The 24,299-nt window shown below is 43.7% G+C and overlaps 1 protein-coding gene across 1 annotated transcript in view; it reads left to right on the top strand.

Annotated features, from left to right (window-relative positions):
• The window catches only part of eif3hb (eukaryotic translation initiation factor 3, subunit H, b), a 195,208-nt gene that overhangs the window by 167,540 nt on the left and 3,369 nt on the right, over nt 1-24,299 (top strand). Inside the window, exons 6-7 of the mRNA XM_038809764.1 lie at nt 18,156-18,276; nt 23,230-23,362. Coding sequence (XP_038665692.1) covers nt 18,156-18,276; nt 23,230-23,362 — 254 coding nt within the window. The remainder of the gene's footprint in view (nt 1-18,155; nt 18,277-23,229; nt 23,363-24,299) is intronic.

Raw genomic sequence — 24,299 nt, 5'->3', positions numbered from 1 at the left:
TTCTTGACCACTCTATCGACCTGCGCAGCAACCTTCAGGGTACAATGGGCCTGAACATCCAGATCTCTCTGTACATCGATTTTCCCCAGGGCTTTTTCATTTAACGTATAATTCGCTCTTGAATTGGATCTTCCAAAATGCATCACCCTGCATTTGCCCGGATTGAACTCCATCTGCCATTTCTCCGCCCAACTCTCCAATCTATTTATATTCTGCTGTATTCTCTGACAGTCCTCTTCCACTATCTGCTTCTCCACCAATCTTAGTGTCATCTTCAAACTTGCTAATCAGACTACCTGTACCTTCCTCCAGATCATTTATGTATATAACAAACAACAGTGGTCCCAGCACAGATCCCTGTGGAACACCACTGGTCACAGTTCTCCATTTTGAGAAACTCCCTTCCACTACTACTCTCTGTCTCCTGTTGCCCAGCCAGTTCTTTATCCATCTAGCTAGTACACCCTGGACCCCATGAGACTTCACTTTCTCCATCAGCCTACAATGGGGAACCTTATCAAACGCCTTACTGAAGTCCATGTATATGACATCTACAGCCCTTCCCTCATCAATCAACTTTGTCACTTCCTCAAAGAATTCTATTAAGTTGGTAAGACATGACATTCCTTGCACAAAACCATGTTGCCTATCACTGATAAGCCCATTTTCTTCCAAATGGGAATAGATCCTATCCCTCAATATCTTCTCCAGCAGCGTCCCTACCACTGACGTCAGGCTCACCGGTCTATAATTACCTGGATTATCCGTGTTACCCTTCTTAAACAAAGGGACAACATTAGCAATTCTCCAGTCCTCCGGTACCTCACCCGTGCTCAAGGATGCTGCAAAGATATCTGTTCAGGCCCCAGCTATTACCTCTCTCACTTCCCTCAGTAACCTGGGATAGATCCCATCCGGACCTGGGGACTTGTCCACCTTAATGCCTTTTAGAAGACCCAACACATCCTCCCTCCTTATGCAGACTTGACCTAGAGTAATCAAACATCTATCATGTCCCTCTCCTCGGTGAATACCGATGCAAAGTACTCGTTAAGAATCTCACCCATTTTCTCGGACTCCACACATAACTTTCCTCCTTTGTTCTTGAGTGGGCCAACCCTTTCTCTGGTTACCCTCTTGCTCCTTGTATATGAATAAAAGGCTTTGGGGTTTTCCTTAACCCTGTTTGCTAAAGATATTTCATTTTAGCCTTCTTGATTACTCGTTTCAGATTGGTCCTACGATATTCTTCCAAAGCTTCGTCTGTAATCAGTCGCCTAGAACTTATGTATGCTTCCTTTTTCCTCTTAGCTAGTCTCACAATTTCACCTGTCACCCATGGTTCCCTAATCTTGCCATTTCTATCCCTCATTTTCACAGGGACATGTCTGTCCTGCACTCTAATCAACCTCTCTTTAAAAGCCTCCCACATATCAAATGTGGATTTACCTTCAAACAGCTGCTCCCAATCCACATTCCCCAGCTCCTGCCGAATTTTGGTATAGATGGCCTTCTCCCAATTTAGCACTCTTCCTTTAGGACCACTCTCGTCTTTGTCCATGAGTATTTTAAAACTTACAGAATTGTGATCACTATTCCCAAAGTAATCCCCGACTGAAACTTCAACCACCTGGCCAGGCTCATTCCTCAACACCAGGTCCAGTATGGCGCCTTCCCGAGTTGGACTATTTACATACTGCTCTAGAAAGCCCTCCTGGATGCTTCTTACAAATTCTGCTCCATCTCGACCTCTGACACTAAGTGTATCCCAGTCAATGTTGGGAAAATTAAAATCTATCACCACCACCCTGTTGCTCCTACATCTTTCTATAATCTGTTTACGTATTTGTACCTCTATCTCACGCTCGCTGTTGGGAGGTCTGTAGTACAGTCCCAACATTGTTACCGCACCCTTCCTATTTCTGAGCTCTGCCCATATCGCCTCACTGCTCGAGTCCTCCATAGTTCCCTCCTTCAGCACAGCTGTGATATCCTCTCTGACCAGTAATGCAACTCCTCCACCCCTTTTACCTCCCCCTCTATCCCGCCTGAAGCATCGAAATCCTTGGATATTTAGTTGCCAATCATGCCCTTCCCTCAACCAAGTCTCAGTGATAGCAATAACATCATACTCCCAGGTACTAATCCAAACCCTAAGTTCATCTGCCTTACCTACTACACTTCTTGCATTAAAACAAATGCACCTCAGATCACCAGTCCCTTTGCGTTCATCATCTGTTCCCTGCCTACTCTTCCCATTAGTCACACTGACTTCATGATCTAGTTCCTTACAGGCTTTAGTTACTACCTCCTTACTGTCCACTAACCACCTCATTTGGTTCCCATCGATTCCCGGCTGGGTCCATAAGACCATAAGACATAGGAGCGGAAGTAAGGCCATTCGGCCCATCGAGTCCACTCCACCATTCAATCATGGTTGATTTCAACTCCATTTACCCGCTCTCTCCCCATAGCCCTTAATTCCTCGAGAAATCAAGAATTTATCAATTTCTGTCTTAAAGACACTCAATGTCCTGGCCTCCACCGCCCTCTGTGGCAATGAATTCCACAGACCTACCACTCTCTGGCTGAAGAAATTTCTCCTCATCTCTGTTCTAAAGTGACTCCCTTTTATTCTAAGGCTGTGCCCCCGCGTCCTAGTCTCCCCTGCTAATGTGCGGAGCCTGCACGTTCTCCCCGTGTCTGCGTGTGTTTCCGCCGGGTGCTTCGGTTTCCTCCGACAGTCCCGATATGTGCAGGTTAGGTGGATTGGCCATGCTAAATTGCCCTTAGTGTCCAAAAATTGTTAATGGGGGTTACTGTGTTATGCGGATACGGTGAATACGTGGGATTCAGTTGGGTGCTGTTTGTAAGGGCCGGTGCAGACTCGATGGGCCGAATGGCCTCCTTCTGCACTGAATTCTATGAAAGTCCGGAGCTCAGCGACTGGCATAAACCAAACTGGCCATTGGTGAGCAGGTTATTGCTTTATGTGTGCAGCTTGAAAGCACTGTCAGTGACTCCTTCCATCTGCTGATGATCAAGATTAGACTGATGGGGCATGAATTGGCCAGATTGGGTTTCTCTTTTTTTCAAGGTCATACTCGGGAAATTTTTCACGTTGCTGGGTAGATGCCAGTGTTTCAGCTGAACTGGAACAATTTGGTTAGGGGTGTGGCTAGTTCTGGAGTCTTTAGTACTATTTCCAGAGTTTTCTCAGAGCCCATAGCTTTTGAAGGCCTCTCGCCATTTCCTGATTATCATATGGAGTGAATTAAATTGGCTGAAGACTAGCATCTGTGATACTGGGACCCTGAAGAGGAGGCCAAGGTGGATCATCTACTTAGCACTTCATGCTGAAGATGATTGTCTTTTTGCACTGATCTGCTGGGCTGCTGCGTCATTGAAAATGGGGGATATTTTCAAAGCCTCTTCTTCCTCCTGTTAACTGATTAATTGTCCATCACCATTCACAATTGGATGTGTTGGACTGCAGAACTTTAACCTGATTTGTTGGTTGTGTGATCTCTTAAGTCCATCTATTGAATGCTGCTTCTGTAGTTTGGCATGCAGGTAGTCCTGCATTATAGCTTCACCAAGTTGATGACCCATTTTCAGGTTTGCTCGGTGCATAGGTCAGGGATACGTTGGAGGGCAGGTGGAAAGACAGCTTTCAGACAATGCTGAGATCTTTTTCTACTATTAACTCCTACTCTAGACTGAAGCTTTCATCTTTGTGCCATCATTATCACTTTCTTTGTCTTTTACTCCATAACATTTTATTCTCTCCTGACCTCTAACCTATCACTGACCTATTTTGCTCCACCTGCAACCCCCCCTCTCTTTCTCAACAGAAAAAAAAAATCACAATCCTCTCTCCAGTTCCCAAGAAGAGTCATATTGGACTTGAGGCATTTATCTCTCCACAGGTACTGTCAGACGTGTTGGGTTTTTCCAGCATCATAGAACATACAGTGCAGAAGGAGGCCATTTGGCCCATCAAGTCTGCACCAACCCACTTAAGCCCTCACTTCCACCCTATCTCTGTAACCCAATAACCCCATCTAACCTTTTTGGCCACGATAAACTATTTTGCACGGCCAATCCACCTAACCTGCACGTCTTTGGTCTGTGTGAGGAAACCGAGCACCCGGAGGAAACCCACGCACACACAGGGAGAATGTGCCGACTCCGCACAGACAGTGACCAACGGGGAATCGAACCCGGGACCCTGCCGCTGTGAAGCCACAGTGCTAGTCACTTGTGCTACCGTGCTGCCCTACAGAAACACCCTCTGTCTCCATTTCCGATTTCTAGAATCTGCAGTATTTGCTTTTCATTTAGGATGCAAGTTGACATTTTAGTGCAGGATGAATCCTATCAGAGGTAGCAGCTTTCAGATGAGACCGCCTGCCCGCTTATCTGGGTTTAAAAGATCTCTTGGTGCAAGGGTGTTTTTCCCACATGTCCCTGACAATATTCATCCCTTTACTGACATTACTATTTTAAAAAGGGGATTATTTTGTCAGCATCACGTTGTTCGGGAACTTGCTCTCTGCAAATTAATTGTTGTGCTTCCTTGGATTGCAACAATATAATATTTTAAAAACCACTTCAGTAGCTATTAAGACTCTTTGTGATAAATTGCAATTCTGAGGGGTGCTATATAAATGTAATTCTTTTTTACTAAGAGTTGGGTTGAGACTGCCCAAACTAATTTCAAAAAGCACAGTTAGAGACCACAAAGCCTTTCATCCTGGACTGGATTAGATCCTTAGTCCTAATCTCCCATGATTTATAACAATATGTGTCAAAATCTATTAGCATTGATACAGTCCATTGGAAACTATTGGAGTGCATTACTTAGTATAGTTATAGGGGGACTAGAGCATTTCAAAGGTTCTCTTGCGGTCATTTCTGTTTTGCTCATTTACCATTCAAGGCATTATATATTCAGCAAACATTTTAATTGTCAAAACATTTGGAAGTACTAACGAAAAAAATGCTTGTCTTCCATAATGGAGTTTGAAATGGATATAATAGTAGTAGTTATACTTTTTTTTACAAAATTATTATTGTGTGCAATTAAAATCTGAAGATTCTTGCTGACGGTGCTAAAGTTTAACGGAAAAATGCCTACCTTATTTAAATCAGTTGCATACATTTTATGCCTTATCTATGGAGATTAACTTATTTCTTCTGTTTGAATTCCCAAAAAGAATCTGCATAGAACATAGAATATACAGTGCAGAAGGAGGCCATTCGGCCCATCGAGTCTGCACTGACCCACTTTACCCCTCACTTCCACCTTATCTCCGTATCCCAATAACCCCTCCTAACCTTTTTGGTCACTAAGGGCAATTTATCATGGCCAATCCACCTAAGCTGCACGTCTTTGGACTGTGGGAGGAAACTGGAGCACCCGGAAGAAACCCATGCAAACACGGGGACAGTGACCCAGTGAGGAATCGAACCTGGGATCCTGGCGCCGTGAAGCCACAGTGCTGTCCACTTGTGCTACCGTGCTGCCCTGAATTTTAATTAGGTGTACAAGAATTTTTTGGAGATATTTTTCATCGTCCGTCAATTATTTCTAGCAGCCTAAAACATCACCTCCATCTGTATACATATTGACGTTTTTGGTACCTGTGTCAGTAATATTATGCAAAATACTACCTTGATAACTTGGCTTCACCAAAAGGCACATGATCTTTTTGGGTTGTAAAAAGCCAACCTCCATTTTTCTCATACATTTCACACCATGAACATACAAGGAATTTGGCTGTCTGGTTAGAAATGTCACTGGCACTTGGATGCCAGTTAGTAGAGCACTGTGAATATCTTTTAAGCGTGTGCAGTGTCACTTGCGCCCCATGAGTGTGGTGTGGAGTAGATACCAGTACCAAACTAATATCCACAATATTAGGAGCATGGATACAAGCATACGAAATAGGAATAGAAGTAGGCCGTTTAGATCCTCGAGCCTGCTCTGCTATTCAATGAGGTCATGGTTGATCTGTTTGTGTTGAGTTCCACATTCCCATTTACCCCCGATGACCTTGGAGAATCTATCTACTTCTGCCTTAAATGTAGTAAGAAGTCTTACAACACCAGGTTAAAGTCCAACATGTTTGTTTCAAACACTAGCTTTCGGAGCACTGCTCCTTCCTCAGGTGAATGAGCAGTGCTCCGAAAGCTAGTGTTTGAAACAAACATGTTGGACTTTAACCTGGTGTTGTAAGACTTCTTACTGTGCTCACCCCAGTCCAACGCCGGCATCTCCACATCATGGCCTTAAATATATTCAGTGCCTCTACTTCCACCCTCTTTTGAGGCAGGGAGTTCCTAGGTTGCGCAACTCGTGAGAGGAAGAAACAAATCTCCTCACCTCTGTCCTATAAAAACAACCCCCAATTTTAAAACAGTGCCCCTCGTTCTGGACTGACCCACAAAAGAAAACATTATCTACCTGTCTCCCTTGCCAATAATGTTAAGTATCTTATATGCAATTAAGTCACCCCACACTCTTCTAAACTCCAGTGGAAACAAACCCATCCTTTCTATCCTATCCTCATAAGACAACCCACTCATTCTACGTACCAATCACGTAAACGCCCTGTAAACCACCTCCAATGCATTTACATCCTTCCTTAAATAAGGAGATCAAGACTGCACACAATATTTGAGATGCGTTCTCACCAATGCCTCAGTTGGTATGGTAAAGTTAAATGACACAGCTTTAATCATCCAAATCTCAATTGCACTGCAAGAGTAACTTTAGTGCAGCACTTCAGACTGACTTTTAAAAGCATCACTGTAAAACAGTCAAATTATAAGCTTATAGAATGTGTTACTACCAATTTTGAACAAAATATTCACTTCATTTAGGGGCAGCACGGTAGCATGGTGGTTAGCATAAATGCTTCACAGCTCCAGGGTCCCAGGTTCGATTCCCGGCTGGGTCACTGTCTGTGCGGAGTCTGCATGTCCTCCCCATGTGTGCGTGGGTTTCCTCCGGGTGCTCCGGTTTCCTCCCACAGTCCAAAGATGTGCCGGTTAGGTGGATTGGCCATGCTAAATTGCCCGTAGTGTCCTAAAATGTAAGGTTAAGGGGGGGGTTGTTGGGTTACGGGTATAGGGTGGATACGTGGGTTTGAGTAGGGTGATCATTGCTCGGCACAACATCGAGGGCCGAAGGGCCTGTTCTGTGCTGTACTGTTCTATGTTCTATTTGCAATAACAGCTGGAAAAGAACATTAAAACACATGTTTTTCATATTGATTCAGTATAAAGTTCAGGTGTCGAAACAGTTAAGAACAAACAAGAGTTGATTAAAATAAAGAAGGCGGTGTACCCCTATATTTCAAGGATACCTTTAAGGCGAACAACATTGATCTTGTGGAAGGGGATAAGCGTCACCAGGAACTGCTCTGGTTATTCATGTCTAATTGGCAACACGGTAGCACAAGTCGATAGCACTATGGTTTCACAGCGCCAGGGTCCCAGATTCGATTCCCCACTGGGTCATGCCTGTGTGGATTCTGCACGTTCTCCCAGTGTCTGCGTGGGTTTCCTCCGGGTGCTCCGGTTTCCTCCCACAGTCCAAAGACGTGCAGGTTAGGTGGATTGGCCATGATAAATTGCCCTTAGTGACCAAAAAGGTTTGGAGGGGTTATTGGGTTACGGGGATAGGGTGGAAGTGACCCTGTCACCTTAAGTGGGTTGGTGCAGACTCGATGGGCCGAATGGCCTCCTTCTGCACTGTATGTTCTCTGTTCTAATGTTTTTAAAAGCTATGATATACGATGTATACTACAAACCCATCAGGTCAGCTGGAGGAGAAACATTCATTACTCTATGAAGAAAATAATAATCTTTATTAGTGTCACAAGTAGGCTTACATTAACACTGCAATGAAGTTACTGTGAAAAGCCCCTAGTCGCCACATTCCGGCACATGTTCGTGTACACAGAGGGTTAATTCAGAATGTTCACATTACCTAACAGCACGTCTTTCTGGACTTGTGGGAGGAAACCGGAGCACTCGGAGGAAGCCCACGCAGACACTGGGAGAACGTGCAGACTCCGCACAGACAGTGACCCAAGCCGGGAATCAAACCTGAAACCCTGGCACTGTGAAGCAACAGTGCTAACCCCACCTAAATTGCCAAGGAGAAAGTGTTTACCCCAGAAAGCTGAAAGACACTGGGAAGAGTATCAGACTTGAGAGAGATTCAAAAACTATTGAGGGTATATGTGGACATTGGAGAGATACCAGTAGTTTGGAAATGGGCCAGTGTGATTCCTGTATTTCAAAAGGGTGACAAACAGCACAGGCATTTATAGACCCTTTAATTGTTTTTCCAGATTGAAAATCATCAGTAAAATTGAAGATTGTACAATAATAACTATATACGTATAACGTATATACTCGCGTATCATGCGACTTTTGAAAACCTAAATTGTAACCTAAATTTGGGGGGTCGCATGATACGCGAGATACAAAATTTGCGGGTGTGAAGTGCTGGCCAAGATTAGGCTGTTAAGCAAACCGTATCCATTTGCGGTAAGTCAAATAGTACCCAGTAGTTAATGAAACTATTATATTTATTTTTGGACATAATGAAATATAAAACAGGAATACATATGTAGATTAATTAACATTTAATAAAATAAAAACACTATTAAAACAAACTATTACAGGTAAACTAAAATCCTTCCAATTCGCTTTCATTGTTATCAGTGTCATCATCAAATAAAGCTTGGAATTCTTCTTCATCGAGGCAGTCATCATACTGATCATCTTCCAGGTCTTCAATATTTTCATCCTCTTCTCCTGCATCTTCGAATAAAGCATCATCTTCACTTCCATCCAAAGCATTTGCTATTCCACATTTTTTAAATGCTTTAACAATCAAATCTCCATCTATCTCAGCCCATGCTTCTTTTACCCACAAACACAGTAGAGGCAAATCCGGAGCCTTCATATTCCCTCCCTTCGTAAATGATTTCTCTCCTTCCATCATCCAGTCATTCCATTTCTTTCTTATATTGTCTTTAAATGGCTTATTAATGGATACATCAAGTGGCTGAACGGCGCTAGTCAAGCCAGCTGGAACGATTGCTATATCGGTGTTCGATTCGCGAACAGCTTTCACAACAGAATCCACTCGATGTGACCTAAACATATCCCACACAAGTAAACTTTTTTGGCGTCGTAAACCACCTGCTCTTGATTTCCAAACTCTCTTCAGCCAAATCTTGCAGCCATTATCGTTCATCCATCCTTTTTCATGGACATGGACAATGATACCATTTGGAAGTTTTAGTTTGGGCATTAATTTCCGTTTAAAGATAACCATTGGAGGAAGTTTCGTCCCATCTGCCATACACGTTAGTACAACCGTAAAATGTGTCTTTTCATGCCCTGTAGTTTTGATAAAAATACTTTTCTCGCCGACTTTATTAACGGTTGAGTTTGATGGCATATCAAAATTCACGGGTGTCTCATCCATGTTTCCAATGCACGATAACTTATAGCTGTTAGCTTTGCGATGTTTGATTACAAATGTTTGAAAACTAGTCACTTTTTCTTCTAATTCTTTTGGGAGTTTCTGTGCAATTTTTGTTTTTCTTCTTAACACAAAGTCATGTCTCTTCATGAACCGCGTACACCATCCGGGACTTGCAGTAAACACACGAATGCCCATTTTTCTTGCTTCTCGTAAAGCATAAAGTCTTAGATCGTGTTATAATATAACCATTTTCTCGATTTTCGGACACCCACTTTGATACTTTATCTTCTAACTGCGGCCAATGACATTTCGACCCGCGATTTGCGCATTTATAGGAAGGAGTTTCCTTCAATTTTTCTTTTTGTTTTCTCCAGTTTCGGACACAGCTTTCTCCGACACCAAACAGCTTTGCAGCTTTAACGTTGTTGCTTTGTTCCGCTTCGGCAACAACTTGCAGCTTTAATTTGGCAGTATATTTCTTCGCAGATCTTTTCTCCATAGTGGCTAAGGGTAGAATGTATTCGATCGTTGTTATGTGTTACGGTACTTGTTACATGTTAGGTAACTGTTTATTATCGTGATTAGAAACAGCAAAACAGCTGTTTCTCATTCGGTTGTTTACGGCGGAAAGCCTAGCCTAGTGTCATCTGGTATCTCAAAAAAGTGACTCGCATGATACATGAGATATATGATAAAATCATGTTTTGGGGACGAAAATTTAGGGGTCGCATGATACGCGAGATCGCAGGATACGCGAGTATATACGGTAAATAAATAGTTCTCAAATTAGAGCCAGAGGACAACCTTCTTGACTGTTTGGAGGAAGTAACATTCTAAGTGGATTGTGGAAAGCCCTGGTGTACTGAGACTAATAAAAGGCACTTAACAGGCTGCCACGCAAAAGACTCTTAGTGAAAAAAAACTCTGCAGGGTTTACCCTGAATCTGCAAATTAACGTGAAAGGTAGAAAATTATGATTATTTGGCAAGAGGAGTTATAATGCGATGGCGGAAAATAATGAGTACAGAGTCCCAGCATTCCATGTTTAGACCACCTGTGAATCAGAAACTCGATGCATAATGTTCAAACTAGGAGTGGCATTTAATTCTGATGAGTCTGCACATGATCTAGAAAATGAGGTTTGACAAATTATGTAAGTGGCCACAATTGTTGATAAAATTTATTATGGGCCAGTGTAGAGGAAAAATTAAGTGACGCTTACTTTATGGATCGTTTTGAATTAAGTTAAGGCTGAAGCTGAACAAGATCTGAGACTCAGTGGATTCAATGTGCAATACGTTCAAGCAATGTAGAGAAGCAATTAACAAAGCCAAAACAATGTTGATCTACAAAACTAGGAAGGGCTAAATCTTTTGCTGGAATAATACAGGCAGCATCTCATTCTTAACCATCCTGTTATTTTTAAGAACTTGCTGATTTGCTTATTGTTTGTCCATTAAACTTGCCACAAGTAGCTTTGTCTCCAAAGTACCTTTTTAACAATGTAATAATTGTGCAATGCCAATCAACATCCCTGCCCCAGAAATTGAGCAACTGTGGCATCTCATTCCTGTAGGTGGTAGACCATTGTTTCATTGACTAATTATATATTTCTTTCTTTTCCTTTCTCACTTCTCCATCTTAATCCACTCCACCTTTACCGCTTTTTAGTTCTCTCTTCATATCTAATTTTTGTCTTACTGAAACACTTTCTTAGTCATTCCTCTGTTTCCTTCTCAATTCTTAAACCTCATAGGTAATAAACTAATAACTCCTTTCACAGAGGTTCCAAAATCCCTGTGGCCCTCACTGCACCATTATCAGCAGCTAAAACCAGCAAGTTATGCAGAATCAATTTTGAGGTGAGGTGTGAAGATAGCCAACCTTAAAAAAACTGCAGGAATAGAGTGTGACAGGAGGCCTGTTCCAACCAGCTTCTGCACTTAACTCAGAATTATGCCCTGGAGAGGCAGATTATCAATTTTGATTATATTAATTGCTGAATTGCAATGATATTGACATGGCTTTTATAATTTTAATGTGGGTCCCCGAGTTCCCCGGGCTTTCTGAAATGCCAATGAAAGCAAGGCAATTATACCTATAATTGAGGGGGCTGAAGACGTGACGGAATTATGAAACCTCATTGCTGTTTTCTTGCTTGTTTTTGTTGGACGAAGCAGTGGGATAGTAGTATGGTCACTGGGCTAGTAAACCAGAGACCCAGGGTAATGCTCCAGGGACCAGGTTCAAATCCCATCTCTGCATATGGTGAAATTTGAATTCAATAAAAATCTGGAATTAAACCATTAGCAAACCATTGTCGATTGTCATAAAAACCCATCTGGTTCAATAATGTCCTTTCGGAAAGGAAACCTGCCGTCCTTACTTGGTCTGGCCTACATGTGATTCCTGATCCACAGCAATGTGGTTGGCTCTAAACTGTCCCTGAAGAACAATTAGGGATGGGCACTAAATGCTGGCGCAGCCTGCGATGGCCATGACCCTTGAGCAAATTTTTTAAAAAACTTTTCCAAGTGTTTTGGAGGGTCTTCACTTTGAAGCTATGGTCCATTAGATCTCAATGAGTGCCATTTATTCTGTTTTATGCCAGATTTCTGATGAGGACCAAGATGACCAGGAGCAGCAACAGCCTGCTCTTCACAGACCTGCCTCTCCATAATACAGGGTGTACTGGCAGAGGCTAATCTTCCTCAGCATGTTGGGAGACTCAGAATTTCATGCTGGGCAGCAGGGTAGCCTTGTGGATAGCACAATTGCTTCACAGCTCCAGGTTCCCAGGTTCGATTCCAGCTTGGGTCACTGTCTGTGTGGAGTCTGCACATCCTCCCCGTGTGTGCGTGGGTGCTCCGGTTTCTTCCTCCAGTCCAAAGATGTGCAGGTTAGGTGGATTGGCCATGATAAATTGCCCTTAGTGTTGGGTGGGGTTACTGGGTTATGGGGATAAGGTGGAGGTGTTGACCTTGGGTGGGGTACTCTTTCCAAGAGCCGGTGCAGACACGATGGGCCGAATGGCCCCCTTCTGCACTGTAAATTCTATGATGCTGGTTGGTGATGGAAATTTGCAACCTGCTGGAACAAGATTGGCAGCCAAGGGACCTTACAGCCATTCTTGGTCAGTGGCTGTCAGTCACCTCAGCCTTCAACTGTCCTTCCAGGGCTCTGGTGAAGGATCCTGCGGTTGTCGACCCACAAAAGCATGCTTGTGATTGATGGCTTGTTTACCAGAGTTGACAGTTATGTCAATTGGGCCCAAGATGGTGCCATTTGGAGTACAAAAACCTTTGGGTTTGCACCTCTGACTAGCTCTGACAGCTTTCATCGGATGCACATATGTGGCAATGAAGGCAGCTCCAGGTCACCCATGTTATTCATCAAACCTAGCAGTTGGCTAGGTTAGAGACAAAGAATACTTACCGAAAATGGCTGTAACAACCTGAGGAACCCAAACAAATAGGCCCAGGAGCAGTACAGTGAAAGCCATATTACCACTAGATGTGTAATTGAGCATGCCATCAGCATGTTGAAGATGTGCCTTGAAATGCCTGGCAAGATCTGGAGGTATTCTTCAATACAGATCAGCCAGGAATAGAAATTTTACGTTTCAACATATGTAACAGTGCCAAGTGCACATACCTCTGTGCAGCCATAAATCTCAATTATTTCCCTTCCTAGCATTTCTGTGGTACAACCTTTGTGACTTCAGTGGAGGTAGAGTCAGGCTGCTAAGATCCTTGCTCTGAATGCTGAGGTGCCCTTGGCTGATGTCCTATGGATCTTGGGTCTGGTGAGGACCTTGGCAAGGACTCCACCACCCTCCTTTGTGCAGGGGCAGACTTGGTCATCAAGCCTCGAGACAACATGTGGGTTACTGACAGCAGCATGTGGGAGACACTGGGTGAGAAGTGGAAGCACTTTGAGTTGATTTTCCATTTCCAGGTCCTCTTTTACAATCATCTCACTTGGCCCACCTGCATTTCCCTGCTAGCAATGAGCTGGAGAACACTTAGCAGCCAGCAGAACAGTCAGGTGGTGAACAGCCAGGGCTCAGGTTTCATGTGCCTATTTAAGGTGACATTCATAGTGTGCAAGCGTTGGTGATGGCTTGCATGCACTCACTTGATTGCTGCATTTGATGCTCCCATGCAAGCAGCCACATTTTCAATTTTGAAAACAGCATTGTAAAGGCTTGCAATATTATGACACTTTTGCTTGAGATGTGCAAAATATCTGAAATGCCTGCCAGTACTTTCATTGTACATTCTTTGCTACTGCTCTTTGTCAGTGCCTATTGAGGTTCAGCATCTGCAATATGGGCAGTTCATTGCTTCGTCTGTCTCCATCTGTTGTTCAGATGGTGTGTGAGTCAGCAGGCAAAAAAAAACTCGCTGATCCTAATTGATCCCACTAATGTGAGTACCTGAGCTTGGATCATCTCTTGTGGGACCCTTGAAAGGTCTGTGAGAGATTAAAGGCATGAATTAAAACTGTTCAAAGTTAAGAGTTTTAAATGAAAGGACAGCACGGTGGGGCAGTGGGTTAGCACTGTGGCCTCACTTCGCCGAGGTCCCAGGTTCGATCCCGGCTCTGGGTTACTGTCCGTGTGGAGTTTACACTTTCTCCCAGTGTTTGCGTGGGTTTCACCCTCACAACCCAAAAATGTGCACGCTAGGTGGATTGGCCACGCTAAATTGCCCTTTAATTGGAAAAAAAATGAATTGGGTACTCCAAATTTTTTTAAAAAAGAGTTTAAAATTATTTCACTTGTTCCTGACATCAGGTCGGCCTGACTGAGTGTCAAAACCATAGAATTCCTACATGCAGAAGTGGCCGTTCGGCCCATCGAGCCTGCACTGACCCTCTGAAAGAGCAGCCTACTTAATCCTACTCCCCCATCCTATCCCCGTAACTCCATTTAACCGGCACATCCTTGAACACTTAAGGGGCGATTTAGCCTGGCCAATTCACCTAAACTGGACATCTTTTGGCTTTGGGAGAAACAAGAGCACTCAGAGGAAACCCACGCAAGCATGGGGAGGACATGCAAACTCCACACAGTCACCCAAGACCAAAATTGAACACTGGCGTTGTGAGGCAGCAGGCTAACCACTGTGCTACTCTTACATCATGTGACTGTGTGATATTCAGCTCTGTCTATCGGGTATCTGGGAGGCTGCCCATCTCTGACGGCTAAGCACATCAAGACTCCACTAATTTCCAGTACCACTTCCTCGGCACCTGTCTGTTGTGAAATAGCTGGAGGGACACGTCCAAATTTGTGCCTCTCCTTCATTTTCAGAACTCTGCTCCAAGGAGGGGATGAAGAAATCTATGAGTAAAAGTAATGATGATGTGTTGAATGGGTGGGTGGGTAACATTATTGAGAGTGGCTAGGAAGAAGAGTCGTGACATACATAAAGATGATGACGATTGTCAGTGGAGGAACAGATGGGAATTGAAGAAGTGCTTAGAGGGCTGGGGTGTATCTGCAAGATGAATTGATGTGTTGTCATGGACTTGAGCAGGTAGAGTGAGGGGGTTGACATCATGCACAGACCAATTTCGTATGTACTACCGTACTCTCATTTCCTACCCTGTTTGGGCCATTTAACCACTTTCCACACTGAATCCAGAAGCATGGAACCAGACTTGCTCTTCACTTCCAGCACTACCTTCAGCCTTGGTTTCACAGGCTTCCCTTCATCGGTAGGGAAGATTATCTCCCCGTGGGCCCTTTCAGCCCCCAGTATCACAACCAGGAAAGCACTAAAGTAAATGAGGGTTGTTAGGAGGGACTGGAGAAGCTTTCAGCTCATTGGGAGACAGAAGTTGTATAATATCAGAATAGAGTGACCTGCACCCTGGAATATTCATGGCAGTGATTCAGGTCCTGGCTGGGCTACTACTAAAAGCAGCAGGGGACAGCTTTTACTTTGAACGAAAAACAAAGTCCTGCACAGATGCAGCAACATGGATGGGAGGAGCCAACTGGCAAGGAGAGGCACCCTTTGGGCCAGAAAGAGCAGGTGAACACCACCTAAGATTCCCAGGGAAGCCATTGGCCTCTCCAGATCTTGGGGGCCTTCTATCCTGGTCGTGGCCATCTGCAGACCACTCTCCCCATCTCCACCCTTAATCATGACCATCAGTTGGTTTGCTCCGCCCCCAGTATGTGACCTGCGACACCCTCCACTACTACTGACTGCCACTCTGTTCCCATGACTCCCAAAATCCGGCCTCCTGCTGCTAAACCTTAGCTCCCGCCCGTCATCCAAGCGGGCAATCTAGCCAGCTATCTGCACAGAATTATTAAATGAGGCCCTGTGATTAAGATTGTCAGTGCCTTCTAGCAATCGTCCTCACACCATTCCACGCCTCTGTTAGTATATCAGGAGCCTTGGCACTTGAGAGGTGACTGAGCTATATAAGGTAGTTAAGGGAATGAACCTGGAGCATTACTTTACTTTTCTAGAACAGGACAAGGGTGCACAGATTTAAACTAGTAATTTCAGGAGTGCTATCAGGAAATTATATTCTTTATACAGTGCATAAACAATAAATGAAATAGACCTCCAGATATAATCTTACAAAGGCAAAAATTCAGGTAGTATTGAAGAAAAAAAGGGGGACTAGAGAATCATTTTGGGATGAGTGAACTTAGATATAGGGAATGGCTTTGCTCATCCATAACTATTGTCAATTCCTGCATAAATCTTGTTGAACGTGATTTGGCGATGCATGTTGTGATCTGTCAATTGCATTCCTGTGGCACACTACTCATTTAGTTAAATTGCATTATCCAACTGCAAAAGGTGCAAACCTAAAATAATATCTTTTCTCTTTACAAATACTGACTGACCTGCTGTGTTGGTATTTGAATAAAATTATTTTTCTGGTTTTATAACTTATAGCATAGAGGTTTACAGGATGAAAACAGGCCCTTTGGCCCAACTTGTCCATGCTGCCCAGTTTTTACCACTGAGCTGGTCCCAATTGCCCGCATTTGGCCGATATACCTCCATACCCATCTTTCCCATACAACTGTCTAAATATTTTTTTAAATCTACAATTGCCTCTGGCAGCTCGTTCCAGACAATCACCACCCTTTGTGTGAAACAATTGTCCCTCTGGAGCCTTTTGTATCTCTCCCCCTCACCTTAAACCTACACCCTCTAGTTTTAGACTCCTCAGCCTTTGGGTAAAGATGTTGACTGTTTACCTTATCTATGCCCCTCACTATTTTATAGACCTCTATAAGATCGCCCTAAGCCTCCTACGCTTCAGGGAAAAAGTCCCAGTGTACCCAGCCTCTCATTGTAACTCAAACCATCAAGTCCCGGTAGCATCCTAGTAGAGCTCAGTCACATCTCAAGTACCAAGGCCTGCTAGGGCAGCATGGTAGCACACGTGGCTAGCACTGTGGCTTCACAGCGCCAGGGTCCCAGGTTCGATTCCCTGCTGGGTCACTGTCTGTGCAGAGTCTGCACGTTCTCCCTGTGTCTGCGTGGATTTCCCCCGGGTGCTCCGGTTTCCTCCCACAGTCCAAAAACCTGCAAGGTTAGGTTGATTGGCCATGCTAAATTGCCCTTAGTGTCCAAAAAAGGTTAGGATGAGGTTATTGGGTTATGGACATAGGGTGGAAGTGAGGGCTTAAGTCGGTCAGTGCAGACTCGATGGGCTGAATGGCCTCCTTCTGCACTGTATGTTCTATGTATCTATGATATACTAATCGAGGAGTGGAAGGGTGTGAGGATGCTCTTTTGTACTAGGATGCTCTTTCTGTACTCTTTCTAGTTTAATAATATCCTTTCTGGAATAGGGTGACCAGATCTGTACACAGTATTCCAAGTGTGGCCTTACTAATTAATGTCTTGTACAACTTCAGCAAGGTGTCCCAACTCCTGTTTTCAATGTTCTGACCAATGTAATCAAGTTGCCAAATGCCGTCTTCACTACCCTGTCCACCTGTGACTCCACTTTCACGGAGCTATGAACCTGTACTCCTAAATCTCTTTCTTCTATAACTTTCCCCAACTCCCTACCATTAACTGAGTAGTTCCTGTCCCGATTCGAACTCGCAAAATGCATCACCTGATATTTATCTAAATTAAACTCCATCTACCATTCATTGGCCCACTGGCCCAATTGATCAAGATCGTGTTGCAATCCAAGATAACCTTCTTCATTGTCCACCATGCCACCAATCGTGGTGTCATCTGCAAACTTAATGCAAACATGCCTCCTAAATTCTCATCCAAATCATTAATATAAATAACAAATAACAGTGGATCCAGCACTGGTCCCTGAGGCACACTGCTGGTCACAGACCTCCAGTTTGAAAAACAACTTTATACCATCAACCATGTTGCATACTTTTAAATATAGCCATTAAAGCTTTAGGATTTCTGACCCAGAGCAAGTCAGTTTTGACTTAGTAGACACTCCAGTATAGATAAAATACCACAGGTTGCTTTCTGGCTCACTTGGTATTGCAAGGGACACAATGAGGTCAGGATTGCAAATTTATTTTATCTGAGAGAATGGAAAATGGATATGAAATTACTTTTGCATAATATATACAACCTATTATTCTTCATATTTCATAATTACTTATGTCTTACAGAAATCACCTGGAGAAGAACCTTCAGCTCTTAATGGACAGAGTAGATGAAATGAGTCAAGATATCATTAAATATAATACTTACATGCGGAATGTAACTAAACAGCAACAACAAAAACAGCAAGTAAGGAGAATCAAAGTTAAAACTTCCTGTATTGGCAAAGTTTGGAGTGAAAAAATACCATCAGCATGGTATCACTGCAAACTGTGGTAGGCATAGACTTTACAGTTGCCCAATGATTACGTCATGGAGGTTATTCTTAACTGGGGAAAAATGAATCATACCCTTTGAATTTCATGCTTTAAAATCCTTTAAAAGAAAAACATCCTTTTTGTTCGGCTAGTATTTTTCTTTCCTCATTTTTTCTGATTCATTTTGACACTGAGTGCTCTGTTGGCCTCCTCTCCTCCCTCCGGGAAAGGTCAGTTTTCCTTGTGGTGAGTCAAAACTTAGGTATTTGGCAAACAGAACCCTGCCGTTGACCCTATAATTCGCATTCAAATTTTACCTACCAAAATGATACAAATCTATGAATTTTGTTCTTGGGTAGTAACTTGAGATGAGCATATTTCATGTGCACCATTGTTGCAAAACAAATTGTGTATTGTGGGAAATGAAAGCATTTATTTACATCCTTAGTAATTGTTACCCTCTAAAATTTAATTTGCAAAAAATATGCTAATTGAAAAGCCGAATACTGCAGGCTCTGGGAAACTGAAATAAAAACAGAATGCTGGAAATGCTCAGGAGGTCAGGCAGCATCTGGAGAGAGAAACAATGTTAATATTTCCAATCGGTGGCCTTCCAGCAGAACTGGAAAATGCTGGAGCTGTAATAGGCTTGGGACAAGGACAAAAGGAGTGTCTGTGATGGGTGGAAGACGGGAGAGATTGAATGGAAGTCTTACAGGGCAAAAAGGAATCCCGATGGGTCAAAAAAGAAACAAATAAACAAATGATGTGCCTGGAACAGACAATAACGATTATTATTATTATATTGCTGTCTGAAAACGGAAGTGAGACAAACCCTGGACAGTGAAGCAGCAATTTAGGTCATCTACTTTCAATCCAGCCTGCTGTATTCACTGCTCACAATGTGGTCTCCTCTCCATTGGGGAGACCAAAGGGTGTCAGCTTTGCAGCACAACTCTTTTCATTGGCATGACCCAGAGCTGTTGGTGGGCTGTCACTTTAATTCTCCAACCTGCTCTCATGCTGACATCTCTGCTGTTGGCCTGCTCAACTGTAAGCTAGAGGAACAGCACCCCATCTTCCAATTAGTCACTTTGCAGCCTTCCGTCTCAATCTCAAATTAATCAATTTCAGGTCGTAAACTCTGTCTCTTAAACATAGAACAGTACAACACAGAACAGGCCCTTCGGCCGTCTATGTTGTGCCGAGCATTGTCCGAAACCAAGATCAAGCTATCCCACTCCCTGTCATTCTGGTGTGCTCCATGGGCCTATCCAATAACCAGTTGAAGGTTCCTAAAGTGTCCGACTCCACTATCACAGCAGGCAGTCCATTCCACACCCTAACCATTTTCTGAGTTAAGAACCTACCTCGGACATCCCTCCTATATCTCCCACCCTGAACCTTATAGTTATGCCCCCTTGTAACAGCTACATCCACCTGAGGAAATAGTATCTGAACATCCACTCTATCTATCCCCCTCATCATCTTATAAACCTCTATTAAGTCGCCTCTCATCCTCATCCGCTCCAAAGAGAAAAACCCTAGCTCCCTCAACCTTTCCTCATAAGACCTATCCTGCAAACCAGGCAGCATCCTGTTAAATCTCCTTTGCTCCCTTTCCAATGCTTCCACATCCTTCCGATAGTGAGGTGACCAGAACTGCACACAATACTCCAAATGTAGTCTCACCAGGATCATGTACAGTTGCAGCATAAACCCGCGGCTCTTAAACTGAAGCCCCCTATTAATAAAAGCTAACACACTATAGGCCTTCTTCACGGCTCTATCCACTTGAGTGGCAACCTTCAGAGATCTTTGGACATGAACCCCAAGATCTCTCTGTTCCTCCACATTCCTCAGAACCCTGCTGTTGACCCTATAATTCGCATTCAAATTTTACCTACCAAAATGAATCACCTCGCACTTATCAGGGTTAAACTCCATCTGCCATTTTTCGGCCCAGCTCTGCATCCTATCAATGTCTCTTTGCAGCCTACAGCAGCCCTCCACCTCATCCACTTCTCCACCAATCTTGGTGTCATCAGCAAATTTACTGACCCACCCTTCAGCCCTCTCCTCCAAGTCATTGATAAAAATAGCAGAGGACCCAGCACTGATCCCTGTGGTACACCGCTGGTAACTGGTCTCCAGTCTGAAAATGTTCCATCCATCACCAGCCTCTGTCTTCTCTCCAGCTACTTATCGAATTGGCCAAATTTCCCTCTATCCCACACCTTACTTTCTTCATAAACTGACCATGGGGAACCTTATCAAATGCCTTACTAAAATCCATGTATACGACATCAACTGCTCTACCTTCATCGACACACTTATTTACCTCCTCAAAGAATTCAATCAAATTTGTGAGGCAAGACTTACCCTTCACGAATCCGTGTTGACTATCCCGGATTAAGCTGCATCTTTCCAAATGGTCATAAATCCTATCCTTCAGGACCTTTTTCATTAACTTACCTACCACCAAAGTAAGACTAACCGGCCTCTAATTACCAAGGTAATTCTTGAACAGAGGAACAACATTCGCCACTCTCCCCATGGACAGTGAGGACCCAAAGATCAAAGCAAAAGGCTCTGCAATCTCATCCATCTGGCCCAGGGTACTTGTCGACCCTAAGTTTTTTCAAATTTGCTAATACATCCTTCCTTAGAATATCTACCGCCTCCAGCCTACCTGCCTGTATCACACTCTCATCCTCAAAAACATGGCCCCTTTCCTTGGTCAACACTGAAGAAAAGTATTAATTCAATGCCTCTCTTATTTCTTCTGACTCCATGCACAAGTTCCCACTACTGTCCTTGACCGGCCCTAACTTCACCCTGGTCTTTCTTTTATTTCTCACATAAGAGTAAAAAGCCTTGGGGTTTTCCTTGATCCGACCCGCCAAGGACTTCTCATGCTCCCTCCTAGCTCTCCTCAGCCCTTTTTTTTTAAAGCTCATTCCTTGCTACCTTGTAACCCTCAAGCGACCGATCTGCACCTTCTTTACTCATCCTTACATACGTTTCCTTTTTCCTCGACAAGGCATTCAACCTCTTTTGTGAACCATGGTTCCCTCACACGGCCATTTCCTCCCTGCCTGACAGAGACATACCTATAAAGGGCAGGCAGTTATTGTTCCTCGATAGGTATATTTGTTCTTTCCTCTTCCCCCCCCCCCCCCAATTTTTGTTTCCTCTTCCTTGCATGTTTCAGTTTATCTAATTTTTTTCTTTCATGCAGGAGTATTCCTGCTTAAGGCACATCTTTTATTTTCTTTCTTTCATTTCTTTCCATATCATGGTTCCCTTTAGTCCTGTAAATCCAACTCTTTTGTCATTCAGTTTCTCCTGTCAATCAATCTATCTAAGGCCTTCCTTGACCCACCACCACTTGCTCAAAATCTATTATGTCTTTAACTTTTCCCAGTTCTGATGAAACTCTCATCCTCTGGCCGCAGATGCTGCCTGATCTGTTGAGTATTTCCAGCATTTCTGTTTTTTACTGCAAATGGTATATGTTATATTATTATTTATTCTTGTAAAATGCTTATTACATATTGTGTAGAGTGCAAAACGTTTTTTGAATTATAACATTTTTACATCAACTGTGGTTCATTTGGTTCCAGAGGCAGTGCTGTCACGTTTTGACATTCCTGATTTTGGGGGGGGGGGGGGGGGGGGGGGGGTTGGTGGGGGGTGAGGGCTTTTCTCTCACAGCTTTTCTAAAAATGACTGAGTCAGAAAGTGGTTACCATATGAATGAGGTATGTATTGAAAATGTTTCCCCAAAGATCAACGGCAAGGGTTGACTTATTGGCCTGTCACAGTAAACACCTTACACCCATTGCCCTGGGAAGACCGCTGTGAAATACACTCATAAGAGGTTGTCTGGAATTGCTCCTCAGCTCTGGTTATGAACACAGGGAGAAAAGATACCGACAGAACCACACACTGATGTTGGGCTTTTAAACAAAATGCTGCTCGGGCAGTCTTTTGGTAGGCTCTGCAAGTTAGGATGCAGGAGAAAAAAAAAATGAAAATGAAAATCGCTTATTGGCACGAGTAGGCTTCAAATGAAGTTACTGTGAAAAGCCCCTAGTCGCCAAATTCTGGCACCTGTCCGGGGAGGCTGTTACGGGGATCGAACTGTGCTGCTGGCCTGCTTGGTCTGCTTTCAAAGCCAGCGATTTAGCCCTGTGCTAAACAGATGGTTGGAAATTATTTTAAATCCAATAAAGGTGATCCACTGGCATAAAAAAGTGCACCAAGTTCGTATCATTCTGCAAAGACAAGTTGCAGCAATCGGATTAACCGAGTCCAATCGTAACTATCGCTTTTTAGATTCATTCGCTGTCTGAGAAATGAACTGACTTCACCATTTATAATTGTCCTTGTCTTGTCAAATATTTTCTTGATTCATCATCCAAAAAAATTGAATGTGTCACGTGAAAATACACAAATATATAGTTTAGTTCACAAAAGGGAGAACCTATTGTTTAAGCTTCTGGCTCATAGTATCATATAGTTAGATCTGGGCATGCCTGGATGTAAACTGGTTGGATATTTATGGAGGTGACCCGCACCATGCCACCTGAGAAGGCATATTAATTTGTATCAAGAATATGCACAACTAATCTACAAATATTTCAGAGGCAGGCAAAAGCCCTAAGTAGACATTTAGATTTGCTTTTGGAAAAGGCGATGGTAAGTAATTGAGACATTTTCTCAAGATTAAGACACCCCCCCCCACCCCCCCCCCCCCCCCCCCCCCCCACCCCCCCCCCCCCCCCCCCCCCACATGAAAAATTAGTTGTTATCTAAAGCAATTAAGTTATCTGAAAATCTTGACTTGGCAGCATAAATTTAACTGAAAGTTTCTCTGCAGTACCTACACAGGCGCCAGCTGGAAAATACCCAACGACAGAGCCGTGGGGAGGCACCATTGCCAGAGGAGGATCCTACCAAGTTATTCAAACCACCTCAGCCACCACCAAGACTTGAAACACTGCTTGTTGCAGGTTAGAGATTTAGAGGAGGATAAAGGAAAGAACTGATTATTGAACACTTCTTGGTCAAGTACTGTGCAGTTAGGTGCCCATACCTTTTCGTCTCTGGCTCGTTGGAGATGGGGCGTATTTCAGGAGATGTACATCTGTACCCTGCAACGGTCCTGATGCACAGACATGTATGGGAATTGCCTGGGAAGTTTAAATTCCGACGGGCTGATTCCCTGTTGCCCTGGACCCTCCGTGAATGTCTCCAACCCTGAACTCAGCAGAGACGTGGGCTAGATGCACTCGACTTAGTTGGACACGTACCCAAGAAATGTTAGACTGTTTAAAATCTGGTCTAATAACTGGTTAACTCCACCACTTCCCACTACTCTCTCTCTCTCTCTCTCTCTCTCTCCCCTCCACCCTCTATCTAACTCCCCCCTCTTCTCTGCTCCCCGTCAGCTACCCACCTCACAGTGAATGGTAGAACACTCAAGAGTATTGACAATCCGAGAGATCTAGGTGTACAGGTCCACAGGTCACTGAAAGGGGCAACACAGGTGGAGAAGGTAGTCAAGAAGGCACACGACATGCTTGCCTTCATTGGCTGGGGCATTGAGTATAAGAATTGGCAAGTCATGTTGCAGCTGTATAGAACCTTAGTTAGGTCACACTTGGAGTAGAGTGTTTAATTCTGGTCACCACACTACCAGAAGGATGTGGAGGCTTTAGAGAGGGTGCAGAAGAGATTTACCAGGATGTTGCCTGGTATGGAGGGCATTAGCTATGGGGAGTGGTTGAATAAACTCGGTTTGTTCTCACTGGAGCAACGGAGGTTGAGGGGCGACCTGAAAGAGGTCTACAAAATTATGAGGGGCATAGACAGAGTGGATAGTCAGAGGCTTTTCTCCAGGGTAGAGGGGTCAATTACTAGAGGGCATAGGTTTAAGGTGCGAGGGGC

The sequence above is a fragment of the Scyliorhinus canicula genome, chromosome 10 (assembly GCF_902713615.1).
Source record: "Scyliorhinus canicula chromosome 10, sScyCan1.1, whole genome shotgun sequence".
Lineage (NCBI taxonomy): Eukaryota > Metazoa > Chordata > Chondrichthyes > Carcharhiniformes > Scyliorhinidae > Scyliorhinus > Scyliorhinus canicula.
This window is presented reverse-complemented; position numbering and strand designations above follow the sequence as displayed.